Source organism: Danio rerio, chromosome 2, assembly GCF_052040795.2.
Source record: "Danio rerio strain M-AB ecotype USA chromosome 2, GRCz13ab, whole genome shotgun sequence".
NCBI classification, from domain to species: domain Eukaryota; kingdom Metazoa; phylum Chordata; class Actinopteri; order Cypriniformes; family Danionidae; genus Danio; species Danio rerio.
Window position 1 is genome coordinate 46,029,449 of NC_141022.1, and position 21,376 is coordinate 46,050,824.

At 34.2% G+C, this 21,376-nt stretch overlaps 1 protein-coding gene across 2 annotated transcripts in view; it reads right to left on the reverse strand.

Annotated features, from left to right (window-relative positions):
• Positions 1-21,376, reverse strand: part of myo10 (myosin X) — a 112,641-nt gene that overhangs the window by 51,800 nt on the left and 39,465 nt on the right. For both annotated transcript variants that reach the window (XM_087241252.1, XM_087241254.1), the window contains exons 2-4: positions 19,100-19,198; positions 16,478-16,636; positions 4,031-4,218 (exon numbers count right to left, since the gene is read on the reverse strand). Coding sequence is in view for 1 of the 2 variants with exons in the window: in XM_087241254.1 (XP_087097380.1) it covers positions 4,031-4,218; positions 16,478-16,636; positions 19,100-19,198 (446 nt within the window). In the remaining variant the exon portion in view is untranslated. The remainder of the gene's footprint in view (positions 1-4,030; positions 4,219-16,477; positions 16,637-19,099; positions 19,199-21,376) is intronic.

The window sequence follows — 21,376 nt, forward strand, 5'->3', positions numbered from 1 at the left end:
TTTGTAGGCAGACAGAAACTGCCTACTATTATTTAAAGACATAATCTGCAATGCTTACATAAACACAGACAATATGAACATGCGGTAAAAGGCTGATGTGCTCTTCCAAAGAACATATTTACACAAGTTGCATATGTTCAAAGCACTATGCAACTTTGATAGTTTTTTACATATCCAGACATTTTATCAACAACATCCAACCAAAACTTTCAACACACACTCAAAACACTCCCAAAAACAGTTAAATCTACTTTTAAAGCAATTCATTGACTTTACTTTAACAAAGGTGTGTGAACAAGTAGCATACAATTTAATGAACTATGTGCTTAATTATAAAAATTAAGTTGAGTCAACTTAACAGGTAAACTCACTTTTGAAATAAAGTAACTAAGCACTTTTTACAGTGCACATATTTTACATGTACGTGTGTAAATTCAGTAAATTATTAATCAGATGCTTGTTCTGACCAGGTTGTTTGAATCAGTGAGTTGTTACAATTGAATCTGTCCAATTAACCAACTAATTATTCAGAGTGATTTGATTTCTTTCATAAATCAAATGATTCAGAGAAGGTGCCAGCCTTTATGAAAATAAATGGATTAAAAGTACAATATTTTGTTTTGGAATTTACTGGCGTAATCTTTAAATACTCCGATAATTTACAGATACCAAAAAAATAGTACTTGTATACAGTGCATCCGGAAAGTACTATAGCGCTTCACCTTTTCCACCTTTTTTATGTTACAGTCTTATTCTAAATTGAATTAAATTAATTTATTTCCTCAATATTCTACACACAATACCCCAAAATGACAATGTGATTTTTTTTTAATCGTTGCAAATGTATTAAAAATAAAAAACCTGAAAAATCACATGTACATCAGTATTCACAGCCTTTGCCGTGAAGCTCTAAATCGAGCTCAGGTTCACTCTGTTTTTACTGATCATTCTTGAGATGTTTCAGCAGCTTAATTGGAGTTCACCTGTGGTAAACTGTGTTGATTGGACATGATTTAAAAAAGCATTAACCTGTCTATAGAAGGTCCCAGGGTTGACATAATCAACAATGTATTGAGTAAAGGCTGTAAATACTTATGCAGATGTGATTTTTCAGGTTTTTTATTTTTAATAAATTTGCTACACTTTCAAAAACTCTTTTTTTCACATTATTATTATGGGGTATTGTGTGTAGAATTTTGAAGAAACAAATTATTTTAATCCAGTTTAGAATAAGGCTGTAACCTAAAAATGTGGAAAAAGTGAAGTGCTATGAAAACTTTCCAGATACACTATAATACTCTATTATACTAATTATTGTATAGAACAACAGATTAACAGAGGGGGAAAATTTGCCTTGTGTAATGGGATGCAAACTAAAAAACTACAAATTTATAAATACAAAAAGAAAGTACCGTCACAAAAACATGCTGTTAATAAATGCAAAAGTGTTTTATATCTGCACAGATTGAATCCATTTAAAGTTTTTTTGTTTGTGTTCTACCAGGTTACCCTTTTCATAAGGCAAGACTTGTTTGCGCTCCCTGTGGTTTCATCCGGTAGGTCGGGGAGTTTGTGGGTATTACATTTCCATTGAAATGCTTTTGTTGTGGTTTGCAAAAAGGGCAAAGCCAAGCATTCCCCAACTCTGCATGGTTACTGCATGTGTTTAAGAGGCACAACTTGATTTTCTACCTGGATTTCAGTGCAATAAGAGTCAGTCTGTCCACATGTTTGCTGAGTCTGTACATGCTCAGGGCTTTTCTTAGTTGAGGTTTGGCTGCAGTGGTCAGGTATTCTGCCAGCTTTGTTTTCTGTACGTCGACTCTTGCTAATGCTGATGAGAGATCTGCAGCATGGAGAACAAACACAGCCGTCTGCAACCTTTACCCTCTGCATGCCAGCGTAATGAGGGCTGTCAGACAGCCGTGAGTTTGAACTCACACCTTACTGAGAGGTCAGAGCTGAGGGTGAAGGTCACGGCAGGAAGATTTCAGCTCAGACTGCCTGAAAATTCATTGCAAATGAGAACGCAGGGGAACGTAAAATCCCATTTCTGACACAGGACATGCTGTAGGTCAGGAGAGTTGTAAATGTGAAAGCATATGTGGTCATATTTCTGCAGAAGAATTGCTGAAATTTGAAGCTGGTTTTAGTATACAGAGAATATGGACTACTTTTGCTATTTTTACGGTGTCAGCTTGAAACCTTAGTACCATGTTATTTGGTGTTAAGATTCTTGTACTATGGGTTAATTAAATATGTAGTTAGTTAAATATTTAAAGAGTTAGTTTGTTTTAATAAGTGTTAATTAAAGAGTTAGTTGGGTAAAAAAGTTAGTCAGTTAAAGAGTTAGTTGCTTAGATAAAGAGTTAAAGAGTTAGTTGAAGAGTTACTTAACTAAAGAGTTGGTTAAAGAGTTGGTTAGTTAGCTAAAGAGTTAGTAAGCTAAACAGTTAGTTAGTTAGTTAGTTAGTTAGTTAGTTGGTTTAATAAAGAGTTAAAGAGTTAATTAAAGAGTTAGTTAAAGCATTAGTTAGTAAGTTAGATAAAGTGTAAACTAGTTAGTTAGTTAGTTAGTTAGTTAGTTAGTTAGTTAGTTAGTTAGTTAGTTAAAGAGTTGGTTTAAGAGTTGGTTAGTTAGCTAAAGAGTTGCGTGGTTAGTTAGTTAGTTAGTTAGTTAGTTGGTTAAATAAAGAGTTAAAGAGTTAATTAAAGAGTTAGTTAAATCATTAGTTAAAGCCTTAGTTAGTAAGTTAGATAAAGAGTAAATTGGTTAGTTAGTTAGTTAGTTAGTTAGTTAGTTAGTTAGTCAGTTAAAGAGTTGGTTTAAGAGTTGGTTAGTTAGCTAAAGAGTTGTTTAGTTAGTTAGTAAGTTAGTTAGTTAAATAAAGAGTTAAAGAGTTAATTAAAGAGTTAGTTAAAGCATTAGTTAAAGCCTTAGTTAGTAAGTTAGATAAAGAGTAAACTGGTTAGTTAGTTAGTTAGTTAGTTAGTTAGTTAGTTAGTTAAAGAGTTGGTTTAAGAGTTGGTTAGTTAGCTAAAGAGTTGTTTGGTTAGTTAGTTAGTTAGTTAGTTAGTTAGTTAGTTAGTTAGTTAGTTAAAGAGTTGGTTTAAGAGTTGGTTAGTTAGCTAAAGAGTTGTTTGGTTAGTTATTTAGTCAGTTAGTTAGTTAGTTAGTTAGTTAGTTAGTTAGTTAGTTAGTCAGTCAGTCAGTCAGTTAGTCAGTTAGTTAGTTAGTTAGTTAGTTAGTTAGTTAGTTAGTTAGTTAGTTAGTTTGCATGTTTCGTCTTAATAATTGAAACATAAACACAGATTAGTGAACATAAACAGAAGCTCAAACGCGGAATCTGAAATATCCCATGTGGCATGCAACAATGAACCTCATTGGTTCTCACACATCAAGCAAGCATCTTTAAGCAAATGCTTTAAACCTTAGCTGCATCCAAAATCGCATGCTACTAAGGTACTACGTTTTAATTTGAATTTACTTCACAACCATTAGAAAAGGATGTTCTATATGGTATGAATGTGAGTGTGAATGGAATTTGGACAAACTATATCCATCATGTTGTCATTATCACATGACCTACCCATATCAGTTGTCCGCTTTACTTTCATTCATAAATTCTCTCATGTGGCCTCATGGAATTTTATAGTGTCTATTGAACCTGCACTGCAGAATCAAGGGAATGCACTACGGATACTATGAATTGGAACACACTACTCGGTTCGTAAACTATTTTCCACATAATATATAGTAGAAAAATATGCAATTTTGGATGCATTGCTATTGTTTGATGTTTAGGTAAAGAGGTCTTGCTACCAAAAATGTATACACACAGGTTAATCTGCACTAAAACCATGAAATGTAATTAATTAATATTATCAAAAAAAAAAAAAAAAAATTATGTTCATATTTGTTCTGAAGACCTAAAGATGGTGTCTTCTTGGAATGACATGAGGGGCAGTACAAATAATAATTTAATGTTTCTTTTGGCTTAATGATGTGTGCCGCAGTACAAAAACATACCTGATGAGCACACACTGGTTGTTAGAGCGCTTCCACAGGGATCTGTAGCACTCGTTCGCTATGGCGTAGATGTGAGGAGGGATTTCGCCCAGGTGATGTCGGCTGTATCGCTCTACAGCCGCGCCGTCATACAGCCCTGACAGACTCTCATACGGGTTTACTGCTACTAAAATAGAGCCGATGTACGTCTGCAAACACAGAGAATGGAGAGACAGATAAGGACATTTAAAGTTACACTTTATCTATGGGAATCATTTGCACGTGTGTTTTGGTTTCTGCTGCAGGCCAACTTTTCAAACCACTGATGCAAATAGATTGTAAGAGTTGAGATGCTTGGATTTGAATAGCAAATAAGTGCAAATTGGCATCTAAACGGTCAAATGTTTAGGATAGTTTAGGACCTGTCATTATATTGTGTGTGTGATTGTACATATATCTATGAATAGTGATTAAATTTGATGCTATACTACTATACATTTAATTAATATGCATATCATGTGTATGTACATATAAAATATGAGTTATTGTGATATTTGCAATACTAACAGTATTTACTACAGTACATTTTCAACCTTCTAAAGGTACTTGAAAATTCACAAACAATTTCAATTCTTCCAGCCATGTTGTTTATAATCTACACTGAAAGAAATTATAACACTTTGAACCTTTTTTTTTTAAACTGTAATTTGTTAAAGCTATTTTTGTTTATTCTCAAAGTGTAATTTAATTTTGGTTCAATTAAATTATTAAATTACTAAATAAAAATTATTTAAAATCCAAAATATTTATTGTGGTCAAGAAAAAAATTACATGTGGTTTAATAAATTAAGAATTCAGATGCAAAAACCTCTAAGTGACAACTGAATTTTTTTTTATTATTAGCATTTTTAATCAGGCTCTTATGTCTTGATTCAGTAATTTCCCTTTTATGGCAAATAATAGGTTATTTTCATTACTTTTAAAATAAAATAATTGAACATAAACATAAGAGCCTAAGAAAAATGCTCATTGTAGAAGAAAATGCGATAAATATATATATTTTTTACTTTAGAACAATTTTTTTAACCTCATATTAAGGTAAAATTTTGCTTTTGATCAAGGTAAAAAAAAACTACTGTAATATTTTTTACAGGTAAATGTACAGCATAAATTACTCTCAACTTATAATTTTGACATATATTCTGTCCGAAGAAAAAGAAATACATAGACTTAAATGCCAAATATAGCTTTTATAGAAGATGAATTAACTGAATTACTTCAGTCCAGCTTAAAATCAAAATCCAAGTAAAGTTGTACATACATAAATACATTGTAATTGCATATAATATTAGGCTATGCTACTGCTAGTTCTTTTATTTGCAATAATGAGGTAAACTATCTGCTTCTGCTTTCAGTATGGCTATACATGTCAAGGAAGATGGGAATAAAACTCTCATTAGAAATACAAAAAAACTAAAAGCACATACATTTTTTTTTCTTCATGTGGTCATGTGACATGAAAACTGCTGGCTTAAAGTAAAAATATTACTTTGAGACTAACTTAAGGAGTTTTTGCTTTAAGGCACGCTGGACAAAACGTTTGATAAAACAGGTTATAATTGAAAACTATAATTTCCTTTTCCTTCAACTTACTGTAGTCTCTTTATTCATCAACGGTTGCCACAGCAGAATGAACCGCCAACTTATCCAGCATATGTTTTCACACAGGGGATGCCCTTCTAGCTGCAACCCAGTACTGACAATCATCCATTCACACTCATTCACACACATACACTATGACCAGTTTAGTTTATTCAATTCACCTATACTGCATGTCTTTGGACTGTGGGGGAAACCATAGAACCTGGAGGAAACCCACAAGAACACAAGGAGAACATGCAAACTGCACACAGAATAGCTGACTGACACCGCAGAGACTCGAACAAGCGTCCTTGCTGTGAGGCGACAGTGCAAACCACTGTATCACTGAGAAATATGAAAAACTGATTACGGCTGGATCATCTGTTGCTGTTTAACGTGTCAACACAACTACTGTCAAAATCACATTTCTCCCACAGAATCCATGAAGAAGTATACAGTACTTTCAATGAGCTTTGCATGTTTCTCATTCATGAGGTTTATTCAGTCAAATCAGCAACACGAATTTACACAGTAGGTTTTATAGTAACATTAACGTGAGGCTGTAATTCAGATCAGATGGAAGCAGAGGTACAGTAGAGTAAAGTATTTCAGAATCAGTATTTGGCCCTCAGAAGGGGAAAACTGTCTCATTCAGGCACAGGTGTAACCAGTTTGCTCTGAACGGGCTGGCGGGATTCCCTTCTCTAGTAGTCCTTTTTTAAAAAGTGGCCTATTTTAAAAACAAGGACGCTGTTGTCTTTTATTCTGTGCTTTTGACTTTTACCAGTTAATTTCAACTCACTGCAGAGATTTAACACTTTTGGCTCTCTGTACTGTAGCAAAGCTTAAAAGGTTTTTGTGTGGTTTAACATTTATAATGGCTTCAACAATGCATTGATGAATACCTGTCAATTTTTGAATAATTTGGACAAAACTTTAAAAATAATATTAAAAATATATACAAAAATATATATAAAATATTTATATAAAAAAATTTATTTAAAAAAAAAAACAATGGCAGTAGGAATAAATGTCTTCTTGTACTTAGCCATTTTTTGATAAAGGGATTTTGTACTGTCCACCAGACAGAAGTAACTTAAAGGATGGGAAAAGTCTTCCAAAATAGTGGAGGTTTTTCTTTTTGTCGCTACTATAAATAAATCAGTGAGAGGTGTTTGTGTATCGCCAATTATTTTACTTGCTACGTTTACTAACCTTAAAAGTGTATTTTTGCTTTTAACAGAGAGGATGTTAAACCAGGCTACTATGTTAAAAGGACTTTGGGTTTTAAAAGATTTAATGGGTGATGGACACTGGAATATTAAGACCTGTTAAAATTAATTTAAGACTTAACACAATATTTTAGTGAATTGAAGTCTTTTTAAGGCCTAACATTTAGTTTTTAAAAATAAGGCATTTTAGGACCCAGTGGACACCCTGCATTATATTACTATTATTATAGTTATCAGCTTTCTGGATTAAAAAGCATGCATTTTTATATAATTTTAAGTTTCATTTTAAAAGTTATCCTTTAGAGCATTTATTTGATGTTTATTTATTTGACCTTAAATATTGGTGAAATTTTTTTTCAAATAAATATGAAATATTTTACATTAACCTTTTGTAATCTTTCTGCTAATAAATGCTCAAAATGATAATTTTTTTTACTCAAAATGTACCTACACTACTATTATCGTTGCATCATTTTCTTTTAATCTCCATTTTATATATGAGGAACTAAAATGCCAAGTCTCACCTTTTAATAAATCATATTCTTAAAGCACAACTAACAGTGTTAGATCCTCAAACCTCCACAGGAAATTTACAGTTTGCTTAAAATATTGTGGAAGCTTTTAAAACTGTTCCTCACAAACAGTCAATAGATGGGTTTTTGAAGATTACACAAAGTTAAATTTAAAAAGTTTTAAGACATTTTTAAGACCACAATGAATTCAATTTTAGACGTGTATAGGGCTAAACGCTAAGGATTTTTTTTTTCGAATCCCGGCTGGGTCAGTTGGCATTTCTGTGTGGAGTTTGCATGTTTTCCGCGTGTTGGGATAAAAAACATACATACATGAGATCACAAACGCTTCAGGTTATAGGCATTCACCACACACATACACCTATATAAAAAGACATAGCTCTGGCATTTGACAAAGTAGAGCTTACACAATCTCTCCCAGTTCTGTGCTTAATTCAGCTATATACTCAACAGAGAAAGAGCAGCTCTAACCATAATAGAAGAAGCTGTGGATTGTGAGCCACAACCTGTAAGTATTTTTATTTGTTAAAATTGATCTATTATATGCACAGTTTCTAGCGTTAATGGTTTGTTGTAGCAAGGATGGAAACAAGGGGAAATGCTGTTTGGCACCGCTAAAAATTTAGCTACAAATTCATATTTATCCGTCAAAACTGTGTAAACACCCACAATCTTCAGCAGTGCTGCTGTATCTCTCGGAGGAACTAGAAAATATGATATAAAGTAAGAAATATGAATAAATAAGGTGTTTTTTTTCACAAATGAAGCATGAGCACACATTGCTTTGCATTTTATAAACACAACCAAGCCTTAAAAATACACTCTGGACCAGCCCTTTAAGAAAAATAATTATACTATTACAGTAAATAAACATAACATTTGAGATGGATTGTTGGTGATTGTTTAAGTGTTGGCCAGATTGTTTAGCTATACATAAACAAATAAAAAAAATTAAGACGTGTTAAAAAAGATTTACAACCTAATATTTTTGTAAATTTAGGACTTTTTAAAGCCTAAAAGTTTGTTTTTGAGATTAAAGACATTTTAAGTCTTTTTAAAAGCCCGCAGACACCCTGTTATTGAACTAAACTGAACCAACATCTTATATCTGAGGAATATTCTTGTCTATTCCTGTGAAGCTGCTTTGAATAAAAGATTAGGATCTCTCTTTTTAGTAAAGCTTACACACAATGCATCACATAACTGAATCAAATCAGTCCTAATGCACTTTAAATAAAGGTATAACATGACTTCACAGAATGATTATATATATATACACCACATCCAATTCAGCCAATCAAAGTGTGACACACTGCCCCAGATGCCACCGAGAGCATTTAATCTCCACAAGTGCCACCTCAGAGTTGCAGCGAAGGTCTACAGCAGCCACGTCCTTCCCATAACCTCCCCCTGGGTGTGTCTGCAAATGTGTGTAGTTGCACTGAGGGGTTTCATTGGGACCGAATGTCATCGCTCTGTTGCTGTTGGGCCCAGTCCAACGCTGCTACTAATATCATTAAAGATAAGTGCTCATAAAACAAACGCAGAGATGCAGTTTTTTTCAAGAAAACATGCTTTTTATATGCTGTCCTTCTACATGCACAGACAAGACTTCACTCTAGGGAGACAGCTGAGAGTGACTGCTATGTACAGTGATGTATAATAAACTCTCACACACACACACACACACACACACACACACACACACACACACACACACACACACACACACCTCTCAATGTTAAACCGAGTGTGTAGGGTGAAAGTTGAAACATGATCCGGCACAACTGAAGCAGAACTATTTCCTGCTACAAGCTCACACTACAGGGAAAAAGAGAGAGAAATAGAGAGAGCAATCATGTGAAAGGGAGGTAAACCTCACATGCAAAAGACATTTTCTGGATCACCAGTGTGTGTGTGTGTGTGTGTGTGTGTGTGTGTGTGTTTGATGTGGGAAGCTGCTCTTGCATTTTCTGTCCAAATGCAAGGCGAAAAAAAGTCCACAGCTGTTTATAATCAGAGAGAGAGAGCGTTAGTGTGTTAGTGTGTGTGTGTGAGAGAGAGAGAGAAAGAGAGAGAGAGAAAGAGAGAGAGACGTCTTTGTGCTTTAAATGCTGTGGAATTGGATCTCAGCAAGACACACATTCCACAAAACGACACACACATACACACACACATACACACACATGTTCATGCTCAAGCAGACGCTGCTATTTTCATCAAGACTTGTATGTTTTCATTGGCATGAAGAATGTTTCAGTTTATTTGTACGGAGTCTAATAAGTTTAATCAGATTTTATGCATTAATTTTTAATATGTGACCCAAGTTGAAGACGAAATAGGCGAGTTTTTTCGCAGACCACCAAACACAAACCACACACACCACACACAAATAACAGCCTAATGTGTTCTGATTGCTCCCATATGTCACCAATTAGCCAATCAGTTTAGCAGAACTGTGGCGGCTGCTCTAATTAGACAATCAATTTGTTAGATTTAGTAATGCGGACGGGTACAGATAGTTTTATACACAATTTTATATATGTGTACCTTAAAAGATGACTGAAGATTTTATTTGCATGCGGAAATGGGGTGCGTTTCCCAAACAACAACGTAACTCTCGAAAGAACTAACATAGTACGATGCTTCGAATGATGCAGTGACGAGTGTTTCCCAAAACCATAGCTGCTTTGTTGCAGATCCATTGTTTGAAAAAAAAAATCCAATATTACTTTTAGTAAAAACATGCACTCGTTTTCCATATTAATTGAAATATATGTAAACTACACATATAGGGCCAATGTTTCCTTTACAAAAATTATTATACAAATTCTAATCTCATATATAAATCATAGAAATCATCAATAGTTGTAATTTACAGTAGGCTATTTATTAAGAAATGAAAAAAAATCCTACTTAATAATAATAATAATTATTATTATTATATTTATTATTAGTATTATTACTTCATTATTATTATTATTATTATTATTATTATTTATTATTATTATTAATATTTATTATTATTAAAATATTTATCTTAGTATTATTATTTATTACTATTAATATTATTATTAAAATAATAATAATAATAATAATAATAATAATAATAATTATTATTATTATTATTATTATTTAGGATATTGTTTGTTTATTTATTTATTTTTTGTTAACTAATCTACTTTTATAAATAATCTACTTTTACATCTTTGACACATTCAAACCTCTGCAGAAAAGTTCTAACAGGCCCATGTCATATACAGTACAGATACTTATTAAATAAGCTACAATAAATTAAAAGCATTAACATATGCTATATATTTTGTTTTCCCAAGCTATGGAGACATAACGTAAATTCTGCTTTTAGGTAATAGGTCAATAGTTTTATTTAAATGTAGATTTTTCACAGTATTTTACTGAATACGGTTAACATGTGAATTATGATTTGACTGAATTATGATGTACACTGGTCAACATATTCGAGTAAATTCCTCACAAATCTCTCATTTAAATTAATATTTTTATATTACCAACCTACGTCCCACATGATGTCACACAAGCTCCTGGTTGCAAAAAGAGACCAATTGCAAAAGCAAACATGTCTAGGATGCTAAATTCGAAGTCCAAAAGTAGAAAACTTAACTTTTAATGTACACCACACTGCTTTTAATGCCAACCTTTGGCTAAAAGGGAACTGAATGAAGTGACGACCTAATTAAAAATGCTCGACTGCAGTTCTCATATCAGGTAAGTTCACGCTATGCTGAATCATACACATTACTCATTTTTGATTGCAGCAATGATTCCAGCAAAAACAGTTAAATATGGTTAATTAAACTGCAGACACTGAATGCTTAGAATGAAATGGAAAAGTGTTTACATAAGCTGCCATACAGGTGAAGTTCGCTGTCAGAATGCAGTTTTGTTTGTTGATGATTACCCAGGCCTTGTATAGCTTAGTCTTTTTTTCCTTGTCTAGGCAGAATCTGGATTTTTAGCATTACAAAGTTTTGATTGTGTTAATCATGTAACATTATTTCTTGCACATGATCACAGCACAAAACTGTTGGCATCCAAAGACTTGTAGGACTTTAACTTCTCTCTTGTAAAAACACTTGGAGCTTCAATGAGATAATGTATTTCGGGCTGGATGCTTGGCCGTCTTATCCAGTATTCATTAGAAGGGTGCTATCACAAATGGACCTGTCAGATGAACGCCGCTCACTTTAACGTTAATTTTGCCGAATAACTGTGCTAATCACTAGGTGACAAGCTGTAATAATATGCTGAAAGCATGTAAAGCATGTAATCAATATAACTTATTTCTAAGACAACAACGAACTCTATACCACATCGGAAGCCATTCCCTCGCTGTAAATGCAAGCACTCCCATTTTTTTCTGCAATCTCGCTGTGCGCGCATCTTGAATGTTTACAAACATGGTAATTCGTCTATAGGATTCATTCATTCATTTTCTTGTCGGCTTAGTCCCTTTATTAATCCAGGGTCGCCACCGCGGAATGAACCGCCATCTTATCCAGCAAGTTTTTACGCAGCGGATGCCCTTCCAGCCGCAACCCATCTCTGGGAAACATCCACACACATATTCACACACACACTCATACACTACGGACAATTTAGCCTACCCAATTCACCTGTACCGCCTGTCTTTGAACTGTGGGGGAGGACCCGGAGGAAACCCACATGAAGGCAGGGAGAACATGCAAACTCCACACAGAACGCCAACTGAGCCGAGGTTCGAACCAGCGACCCAGCAACCTTTTTGCTGTGAGGCGACAGCACTACCTACTGCGCCACTGCCTCGCCCCGTCTATAGGATGCTTTATAATGTTATGTGTTCATATACATTAGATTAGTCAGTACTGTAGTCAAATCTGGAGCTTATCTAATAAAATAACTTACTATAACAGTCCAAAAACTAGTACACCCAAATTTATTTGTTAATAAATATTATTAAATTATTAAATTAAAAAATTAAAAAACTGAAAAATTCAAGAGAAATTAAAGGTATAAGATTTTGTTGAAACTTTGTAGTTAGTATTTTTTTTTTATTTCACATGAATTTCAATGTGTTACCTTTCAATTTCTAAAGATGTTTGGTGACTAACATATTATTTTATTAATATCAATTAAATATATCAGTTTAAAGAATCTGTTTTGTTCAAATGCTTCAAAATATATTAAATATATTTACTGAGAAATCGCTAAAAATATATTTTCAAATGGGGTGTACATGTTTATGTTTTCAAAAAAGCCCTAAAACACATTTATTTTCCAGTTCTGATGTAAGGTTGGAATGAAGAAATTCTTCAGTCTTTTTTTCAACCCCCTAATAAGGTGTGGGAAAAGTTTTCAGTCATGTCGAAACAGGAGGTGTGTATTTTTCTCAGGATAAGTGAGTAACTCTGACGTTACTGTGATAACCATAACATACCTTCAGTCACACCCACACTCAGCTGACTGGTTCACACTCACTCAAACTCAGCCAATCACACAGCATCATGTGACACAGCAGGGAGACATGTTTCCTGGAATAACTGCGATATCTTTACATCATATATTGCTCAATCGAACGGACATTTAAGACTTTTACTGTATTTATACATGCTTTTCATACTGTTATTCATATCTTCTGTATCATCATGACATCATAAAACTCAACTATAAAGAGAAACTAAACTATTACTCTATATGTGAAAGAATATAATATTATTTATATATTATTACTCCTATTTTCTGGTTCATTACATCATCAACAGTTATACAGACAAATGGCACTATTGCTGATTCTTATGTATGGATTATAACTAATAACAGCAGCATTTTTAATTAAGAATTCTCAATTACCATGTTATAAGTCTTTTTTGTCCACTAACACATTATAACAGAACTCAGTAAGGGGACAAAAAGTGTGTCATATAAATTATGTACACTGTAAAATCAGTGTAATGAACATGTTAAAAATTGATAAATGGTTCACCATAAAATAAAAATTGTGCCATCATCCTAATATTTGGGTTTTAAATGTTTGATTTGTTCTAATGCAGTACATAAAAAGTAAACATCGAAGAATTATAAAAAGGCGCTACGATAAAAATGAATGAGTTCCAGTGATGTCAAGCTCTACAATGACACATAAGCTCCATAAAAATAGTCCCATGTGTTATAAAGTCTTATGAAGCCATCCGATAGTTCTGTGTGAGGAACAGGCTGAAATTTAAGTCGTTTTTCATTGAAACGCTTGATATCTGGCCTAGTTATTCTTGGCAGATTCACGAGAGACGCAGTCATGTTGGATTTGTGAACAAATCGTTCTTGTGAATCAGATTTTTACGATGAATTACTGATCCCACAGTCAGCAATACTTTACAGTATTTTTGTGCAGCGTAAACTTTGACAGCCCAGGCCCTCATTTACTTTCATTAAATAGAGAAACATCACCAAAGTTTATAAATTCATCATTTTAAAAGGTTCTATTGTGATCTTTTACAAAGTCTTGATTAACTTTGGAGGTGTATTAAAACATGCTTGCATGCTTGTTGTTTAAAAAAATCTATTAATTTCCACATAATTTACTTTACAAAACCTTTCTCCCCAGCCGTGCACAAAAAGGCTTGATTGGTTCTCGAATTTGACTGAAGGACTGCTTTCCCAATAAAAAAATGTGTTATGATTAGTTAGCTGTCCCAGTGCATTGTGATTGGCAAACAGAGAGATGCTGTTTCAGTACTTACTTGCATGTATTTTAAGAGAGTTACATGTTGTAAATCCAGCAGCTGTAAACTCTCCACTACAGTGCAGACTAATGGTGTGTTCACACCAGACGCAGTTAAAGCGTCAAGCGTGAGTGATTTACATGTTAAGTCAATTCAAAGACACGATGAGACATTTTACGGTGCTATTTGTGCAAATGAGGCAATGTGAATTGAGCGTTTTGGGTGTTTGACGCACTTAAAGCGAGATTTGAAAGAATCGGTCGAGTTGAAAAATCTAAACTATGGTGGAGATTGGCACTGTGTTAACCAATTGTGCTATAGTAGGGGCATGATTATGACATAGCACATGGAGTGTCTCGTAAGGAAATACTCCAGCCGATAAGAGACAACAGGTCACCAAACTTGGACCAGCTCGGTGAGAAGCACCGCTGAAAGCATCCATCATTCAAGCAGTTTCTGGAGGAGTTGATGAACTCACAGAGCTGGATACACCTCGAAGAATCTAATAGACCCGGTCATATGAGGAGCAGATCACAGCGAATGCGCTTTTCCGTTCTGAGAATGTGAGGTACACCGTTTATGTCGCACTTTTTATGTCAGCTGTAAATTGTCCACGATCGTTGCTGCTAGTTATAATTTTATTAATTAGTAATATTGTTATATTCATGCTTTGTGAAGTCATACAGCACTGGATAACTTAAAACAATGACCACAAGTCTTTACTCCATCTTTAAAAGTCTCCTTAGTCATTTTGACAACACAAACACTGCTGTCCCCTCAATGGAAACTCGCCTCTGCTTTCACTTGATTGGAGAATGAACTGAAGAAGTTTGCTTTCCCACTCAAAGTTGACTTTTTTCAACTGCAGGGACACAGAGCGCTATGGCAGAAACGTGAGGCACAGCAGACACTTAAAATGTGAGGCATGCAACACGTATGAAGCAGCATGCAAAATGCTCACAGCCATTAGAAAACCATTTAAAAAAGACGCCTCTCAACGTATAAAACTGCATTCGCTGTCATCAAGGTTTATCATGGCAGCACCTATCAACTAATATGATCATTATTAAAATGTTTAAACAATGAAATACATGTTCTCACACATATCTGAGAATCTGAAAATCAGATATTTCACTATCTATTTAATTTGAGGAAAAAAAGTGGTTAGGAGAATCGCTCATAAACTTGGACTGTATGGATTAGTGTTGTCACAATACTGAATCTCGATACCAATAGGTCCTGAAGTTTTAAAAACCTCTATTTCCCGCTAACATTCGAGCACGGTCTTAGACAGCGCTGATTTATCATTGTGTACACGTGCTCAACAGAAATGACTGTAATTACCCGTGAAGGTGATTAGTTCACCAACTTAACGCTGTTTACTGAGAGTAACTACAGATACAAGGACACTGGAGCATTTTAAAGCCGCGATTATCAGATTCAAAAGTCAGATACGTCAGCTCATAAACAGACCAGCTGATCTTCGTGGCTTTAAAATGCTCCAGCGTCCCTGTATAATTTTTTACCGAATACCAGTATCATGACAACACTAGTATGGATATAGCAGTAGATATCAGAGTGGTAAAATTATTGTTGTTTTATCCCACCTCACCCCCCAACCCTTTAAATTTCCAAAGGCAGGATTTGGGCTGCTTTATCACATCATTAAGCCCATACAAAAACATTTGTAGTCCAAACGAGCAGTTCTGTTCATTGTAGTTCTTGAAAAGTTTAAAACTAAATATCTCCCTTGGGATTAGACTTTGACATGTGTAAACTTTTTAATCTTTTTTTACTCCCAAACATGATTATTAAATAAAGACATCAATGTCTCATTTAGTCCACAAACAAACAATCCCTAATTATGTATTAATTGGACTTGATGCAGATCAGTGGGAATAAAGACTTCAGAGAGTCAGCAGTAGCATGTTAACTCTGTTCCTTCCAGCCCGTCTGGAAATCTGGAACTAGACTAACTGCTTTTGGCACAGACCACATCCCGACAATACACACACACACAGCACTAACACAGTTGAACCAGGCCCAAATAAGAACACAGCACACTGTTGTGAGGAAAAGCTCAAAGCAGCGACATAAAGAAAGAGCCAAAGGGAGAGAGCTGTGTAATTAAGCAAATAAATTTTACTTGACAAATTAAAAGCACTGAAAGTGGTCCAGCCACCTGCACGACAACCGTGTATCCTTGACGACTACATGTTTGAACATTCACACTAGGGCGCGCACACTCATTAATAAATGCTCAGTGATGAATAAACAACACTATATTGAATGTGTGTGTGTGTTTTTTGCGGTGTGTTCACTCACATATATGGCCTTCTGTGTGTAGCGGAGGTGCAGATTGTGAAGAATGGCCCCGTCATGCAGATCCTGTAGGGCTGCCATGTCCTCCACGCTGGTGATGCTGCTGCTGTGCATTGGGTAAACCCTCTGTCTGCTCACGGCGTTCTGTTTGTAGGTGTACACCTAAGCAAAACACACAATATATTTATTTTTTGTATTGAACATTTGTGTTATGACCATGAATGAAACAGAAAAGAGAACCATGTACAAAGAGAGATGAATATTTATGTTTGCGTTGATGTAAACCAGGTGTTAATTGTATATTAATGCACATTAATGCAAAATTTATTTTCCTTTTGCTTGCATAATGATTGCTAAAATTGTGTCATTTTTCTGTTTCCTCAGGCACTTAGCTGTACTAGTTCCAGGACTCTCATGTTACTCTGTACTTTTTTCTTCTTCTTTCAAAATAATCCTTTTCTATGCAAAAACAAAACAAAACAAAACAAAACTGCCACATAACCTGCCCAGGCTGGTCTGTTGGCACAATTAATAGGGTTTTAGGCTCAATTCAACTTGTTTAAATCAGACAGACCAGCATGAAGATAATCTAAACCAGCTGAGCACCAGTTTGGTCAGGCTGGATAGAGTAGCATATTTGAAATTTATTTATTCATCAATTTTCCTTTTAGCTTAGTCCCTTTATTAATCTGGGGTCGCCACAGCGGAATGAACTGCCAACTTATCCAGCAATTTCAAATCATCCTGACTTGACAAGGGGGTGGAGTCACAGGAACTGGGGGATGTATGGCATGACTGAAACTGGGGTGTGTATTAAAAGCATTAAAAGCAAATCAAAACGAGTGTTGCAGTTGACTTGAGAGGTTTTAAAAAGGCAATACTGGAAAAAATATTAAGCAAAATATGTATATTTTAAAAAATTGCAAATATTTAAAAAAAATTTGAGCTATTTGATTTTTATTTGCAGTTCTTTATTTTTGTTATAAAAAATACTTTATTTCTCATTTTTTGAGATTTGCATAATTATTATTTTTTGCTCAATACTTTATTTTTGGTTTGCAAAACTATCTTTTATGTTTCATGATCTTTTATGATCATTTCTCATCATCTTAAATTAAAAAAAATTGACGTATGACTAGGCATGGGACGATATACTGTAAGTATCGACAGTATGATAATCTGGATAAAAATTCCATGTTTTACGGTATTATGATTACTGCTCTAAAATATGTTCTTTTTAAATGTCTGGGTTAAAAACAAAAACTTTATTTCCTTTTGAACACAATATATTTCATTTTGAGAAACATTTAAAATATTTTGGAAGAATAAACATGTCAGGCTAAATTACTTATTGACTTTAGCTGTCTTCACTTGTTACTGTTTTCCTAAAAACATAAACAAATAAACGTAAATAAAAAATCATGCACATACCTTAGGAATGATATAGCAGAAAATGTTGACGGTTTTAAAACCTAGACTTTTCCAAACTGTGGTATACCTCAAAAACGGTTATCGTCCCATGCCCATGACAGCTGAGTAGAATCCGTAGGACTCTGAATAATAAACCCTGAAACTATCATCAACGGGGGAGAGGTTACTTGCACTTGTTTGAACTATTTTGGCCTGTTTTTAAACTTTTCCGTGTGAAAGAGAACCGCACCAAGAATAAAAATAAACACTGAAACAATTTTAATCCCTGTTTCAAAAGAAGTGAAGCGATCTACAGGTGTGAAAGCACCCTTAACCTCCTAGGACTTAATGGCCACATACGAGGACAGCACATTTTAGCTCTTAAGTGGCTATTTAAAATACTTTGAATGTTTGATATTTTATTACAGACATAAAGTGTCATCTACAGTAGCAACTGTTTTGCAGCATATCAAATGTCCCAAACACTATTTTTAACTGTGCAAAATGGGAAAAAACATGTTTAAAAAAATGTATATGTATTATATGCAATAAAAAACAGTCAGGAAAAAGTGTTTTATGTCAATTCGGACCACGGGTAAACATATATGGACATCATTCTTCTGATGATACTTAGGTTTTATTCTAATTAGGTTCCAATAAGCCAAAATAGCAAAGAGAAATAAAAATACATGTAAAAAAAACACCTAAGGCCTTAAGAGGATAAACAAACAAATTAAATTAGGTAATGTTCGAATTCATTTGTTTGTTTAAATTCAGCCCAATTAAATAGTTTGCAATCACTTACTTAAAAAATGTATTTAATCCAATGAATCATTATTTTTTTAGTGCACCAATACACAAAATGATACTCAAACTAGCCTATGAAAAGCAATAAAGATTCGGTAGGTAACAGACTGTAGACAAGGCAGCCAGACACAAGAGAAAGTTGCAAATGCATGACTGAACATACAAGAAGATAAAAAAACAGACTTAAACATTTCAAGAAAGTCGTTAAAACACAAACACAGACACTGCTCGGTTAACTGAGACTCCATGACGACAAACAGCCTGCTGATCTTTTCCAAACAGAAGTGTGTGTGTGTGTGTGTTTGTGTAAAATGAGAGCACGCCACCTGTTCAGCAGTGCGTTGTGATCTGAGGTGCACAGAGCAGATGTTCAGCCACTGCTCCCGTGTAATGCATACACCTACTTACCTGACCGTAGTCTGTGTTAAAGACCACCACTCCGCCCGAGCACGAGTCCACCGTACTGGGGACATAATGATCCTCCACCCAGAGCCACACACGACAACCCTGTCAAAAACACAAACACTGGTTATAACACACTGAACAATAGCAGCAGAGCCACCAGTGTGAAGTAATTACGGATCTGGAGATAAAACATGATGTTTGAGTGCATGCTGTGGGATAGAAATATCAAAAAATACAATACAAACAAATTCACAAGTCGACAATTTCATTGGTTTCTGTGCAGTTACAAAACTCTCACTGGGAAAACTCCACTATATTTACAGTCACTTCTTAACATTCAAAAAACATGTCGAAATCTGCGCTCTAGTTTTATTAACCTTTGTATACCCAAAGTACGCACTTCATTTGGTTGCCACTCTTTTCAGTTTTCTGCTGCAAATGCCTGGAATCATCTGCAGCAGATATTAGAGCACTTTCATTCCATTATCATCCTTTAAAAGTTTACTCCAGTTAATAGTAGATCACTGTGCATGTTTTTAGTTTTTCCTTGGTTTTATATGTTATTATCTACATCTGTAAAATTGTTATTGCATTGTGTCCTTGCAGCTTTATATCAGTTTTTATGTTGCCTATTGGCCAGGTCGTGATTGTAAATGAGAACTGGCTATCGATTGACATACCTGGTTAAATAAAGGTTATTATTAAATGATGTGTTAAAAAACTGTAAATATGTGAATTTCTGTGCAAAATCTGTAGCTTTGGATATGGAAAGTAACATTTGAACTGTTAGACAATATGTTTAGGTTACTTGTTGGTATGCAAAAACAGTACAATACATATCATTTCCATTGAAGCAAAAGTATTTTGTAATTGTTTGGTAAATTTGATAAACCGTTGAAAAAAAAAGATAGTACAAAAACAAACCTGCATTGCATGTTATATATATTATTCATTATTTAAAAATACACTCAAAAATATGTTTGCTTATATAATGTAAGCTGAAACAACACAATTTTTTAGGTATTTTTTGGGTCAACCTAATTGTTTTATATTCAATTCACTTAAATTTGTAAAAAACTAAATTAACTTAATTCCTTCATGTTGTCCCAACACAAATCGATTGTAAAAACACAAAAAACTGTTTGTAGCACCACGTGGAATCTGTAAACCTGGATTTTGAATGCAAAATTCTAAACAGTTTGCCAGAAATTTTAATCCCTATTTTATACCAATAGTGCTTTATTTGCAAATTTTCAATGCGATTTTATAATTGTATGCACACTGATGAATGGAAACAAAGCGATAGACATGTAATAAAGAGTACAAACAAGTCTCAGGTTTAGAATATTGTCTCAAACTGTCCTCATACTTGCCAATGCAATAAGACTGCAAATCAAATGTCAAAGATTTCGATATGAAGACTAATATTTCTCATCAGACCAAATCCTAAGTTATATTCATTACTTATTTTGTAGCTTTATGGTCCTGGAAGGCCACTGCACAGCAAAGTTTAAAGAGCTAGAACTCTTAAGAGCTTCGTTTATCTCTGGTACAGAATTGCACATTTTTTAGATGAGATCTGAGAGCTCTCTCATCCTCTAGACAGTAACAGATATGCAAAGTCCAGAAAAGGACCCAAAAACATTGCAAAAAACATTTGCATGTGACAAAGCTCCAATAACACATTTTTTTGTGCTAGAAAAACTGTAAAGACAACTTTCTTGTGCAGGGGTTGTTTTGTATTGCCTGTGCAGGGGTTGCATTGCCACACTTCCTAATCTGTGGTAGAATAAATTGGCAAAAAAAACAACAACAACTAATTTTTATAGATTTTTCAGTGCTCAAATGTGTTTTTGGAGTTTCATCATATGGTATGTTTTGACAATGTTTTTGGTTCCTTTTTGGGACTACTTTGTAACCGTCGCTGTCTACAAAGCAAGAGAGAGAGCCCTTTGAATTCTTCTAAAATAAATTAATTTGTGGTCAAAAGATGAATGAAGGTCTCTGGGGATTGAAACAACATGAGGGTGAGTAATTAATAACAGTTTTTTCCATTTTTGGGTGAATTAAACCCTTTTAAAATGACCTTAACTAAACACACCTGAACAAACTAATCATAGTCTTGGACTCATAAAAAAAAAAAACTTCTAGACAAGTGTGTTGAAGCTATAATGGGAGCTAAAATCTTGGAGGATCTTGGCCCTGCAGGTGCAGGACTGGACACCCTTACTATAGTCTTACTTTGTCAACAACAGTCATTTTTAACAACAATTGCCTAAT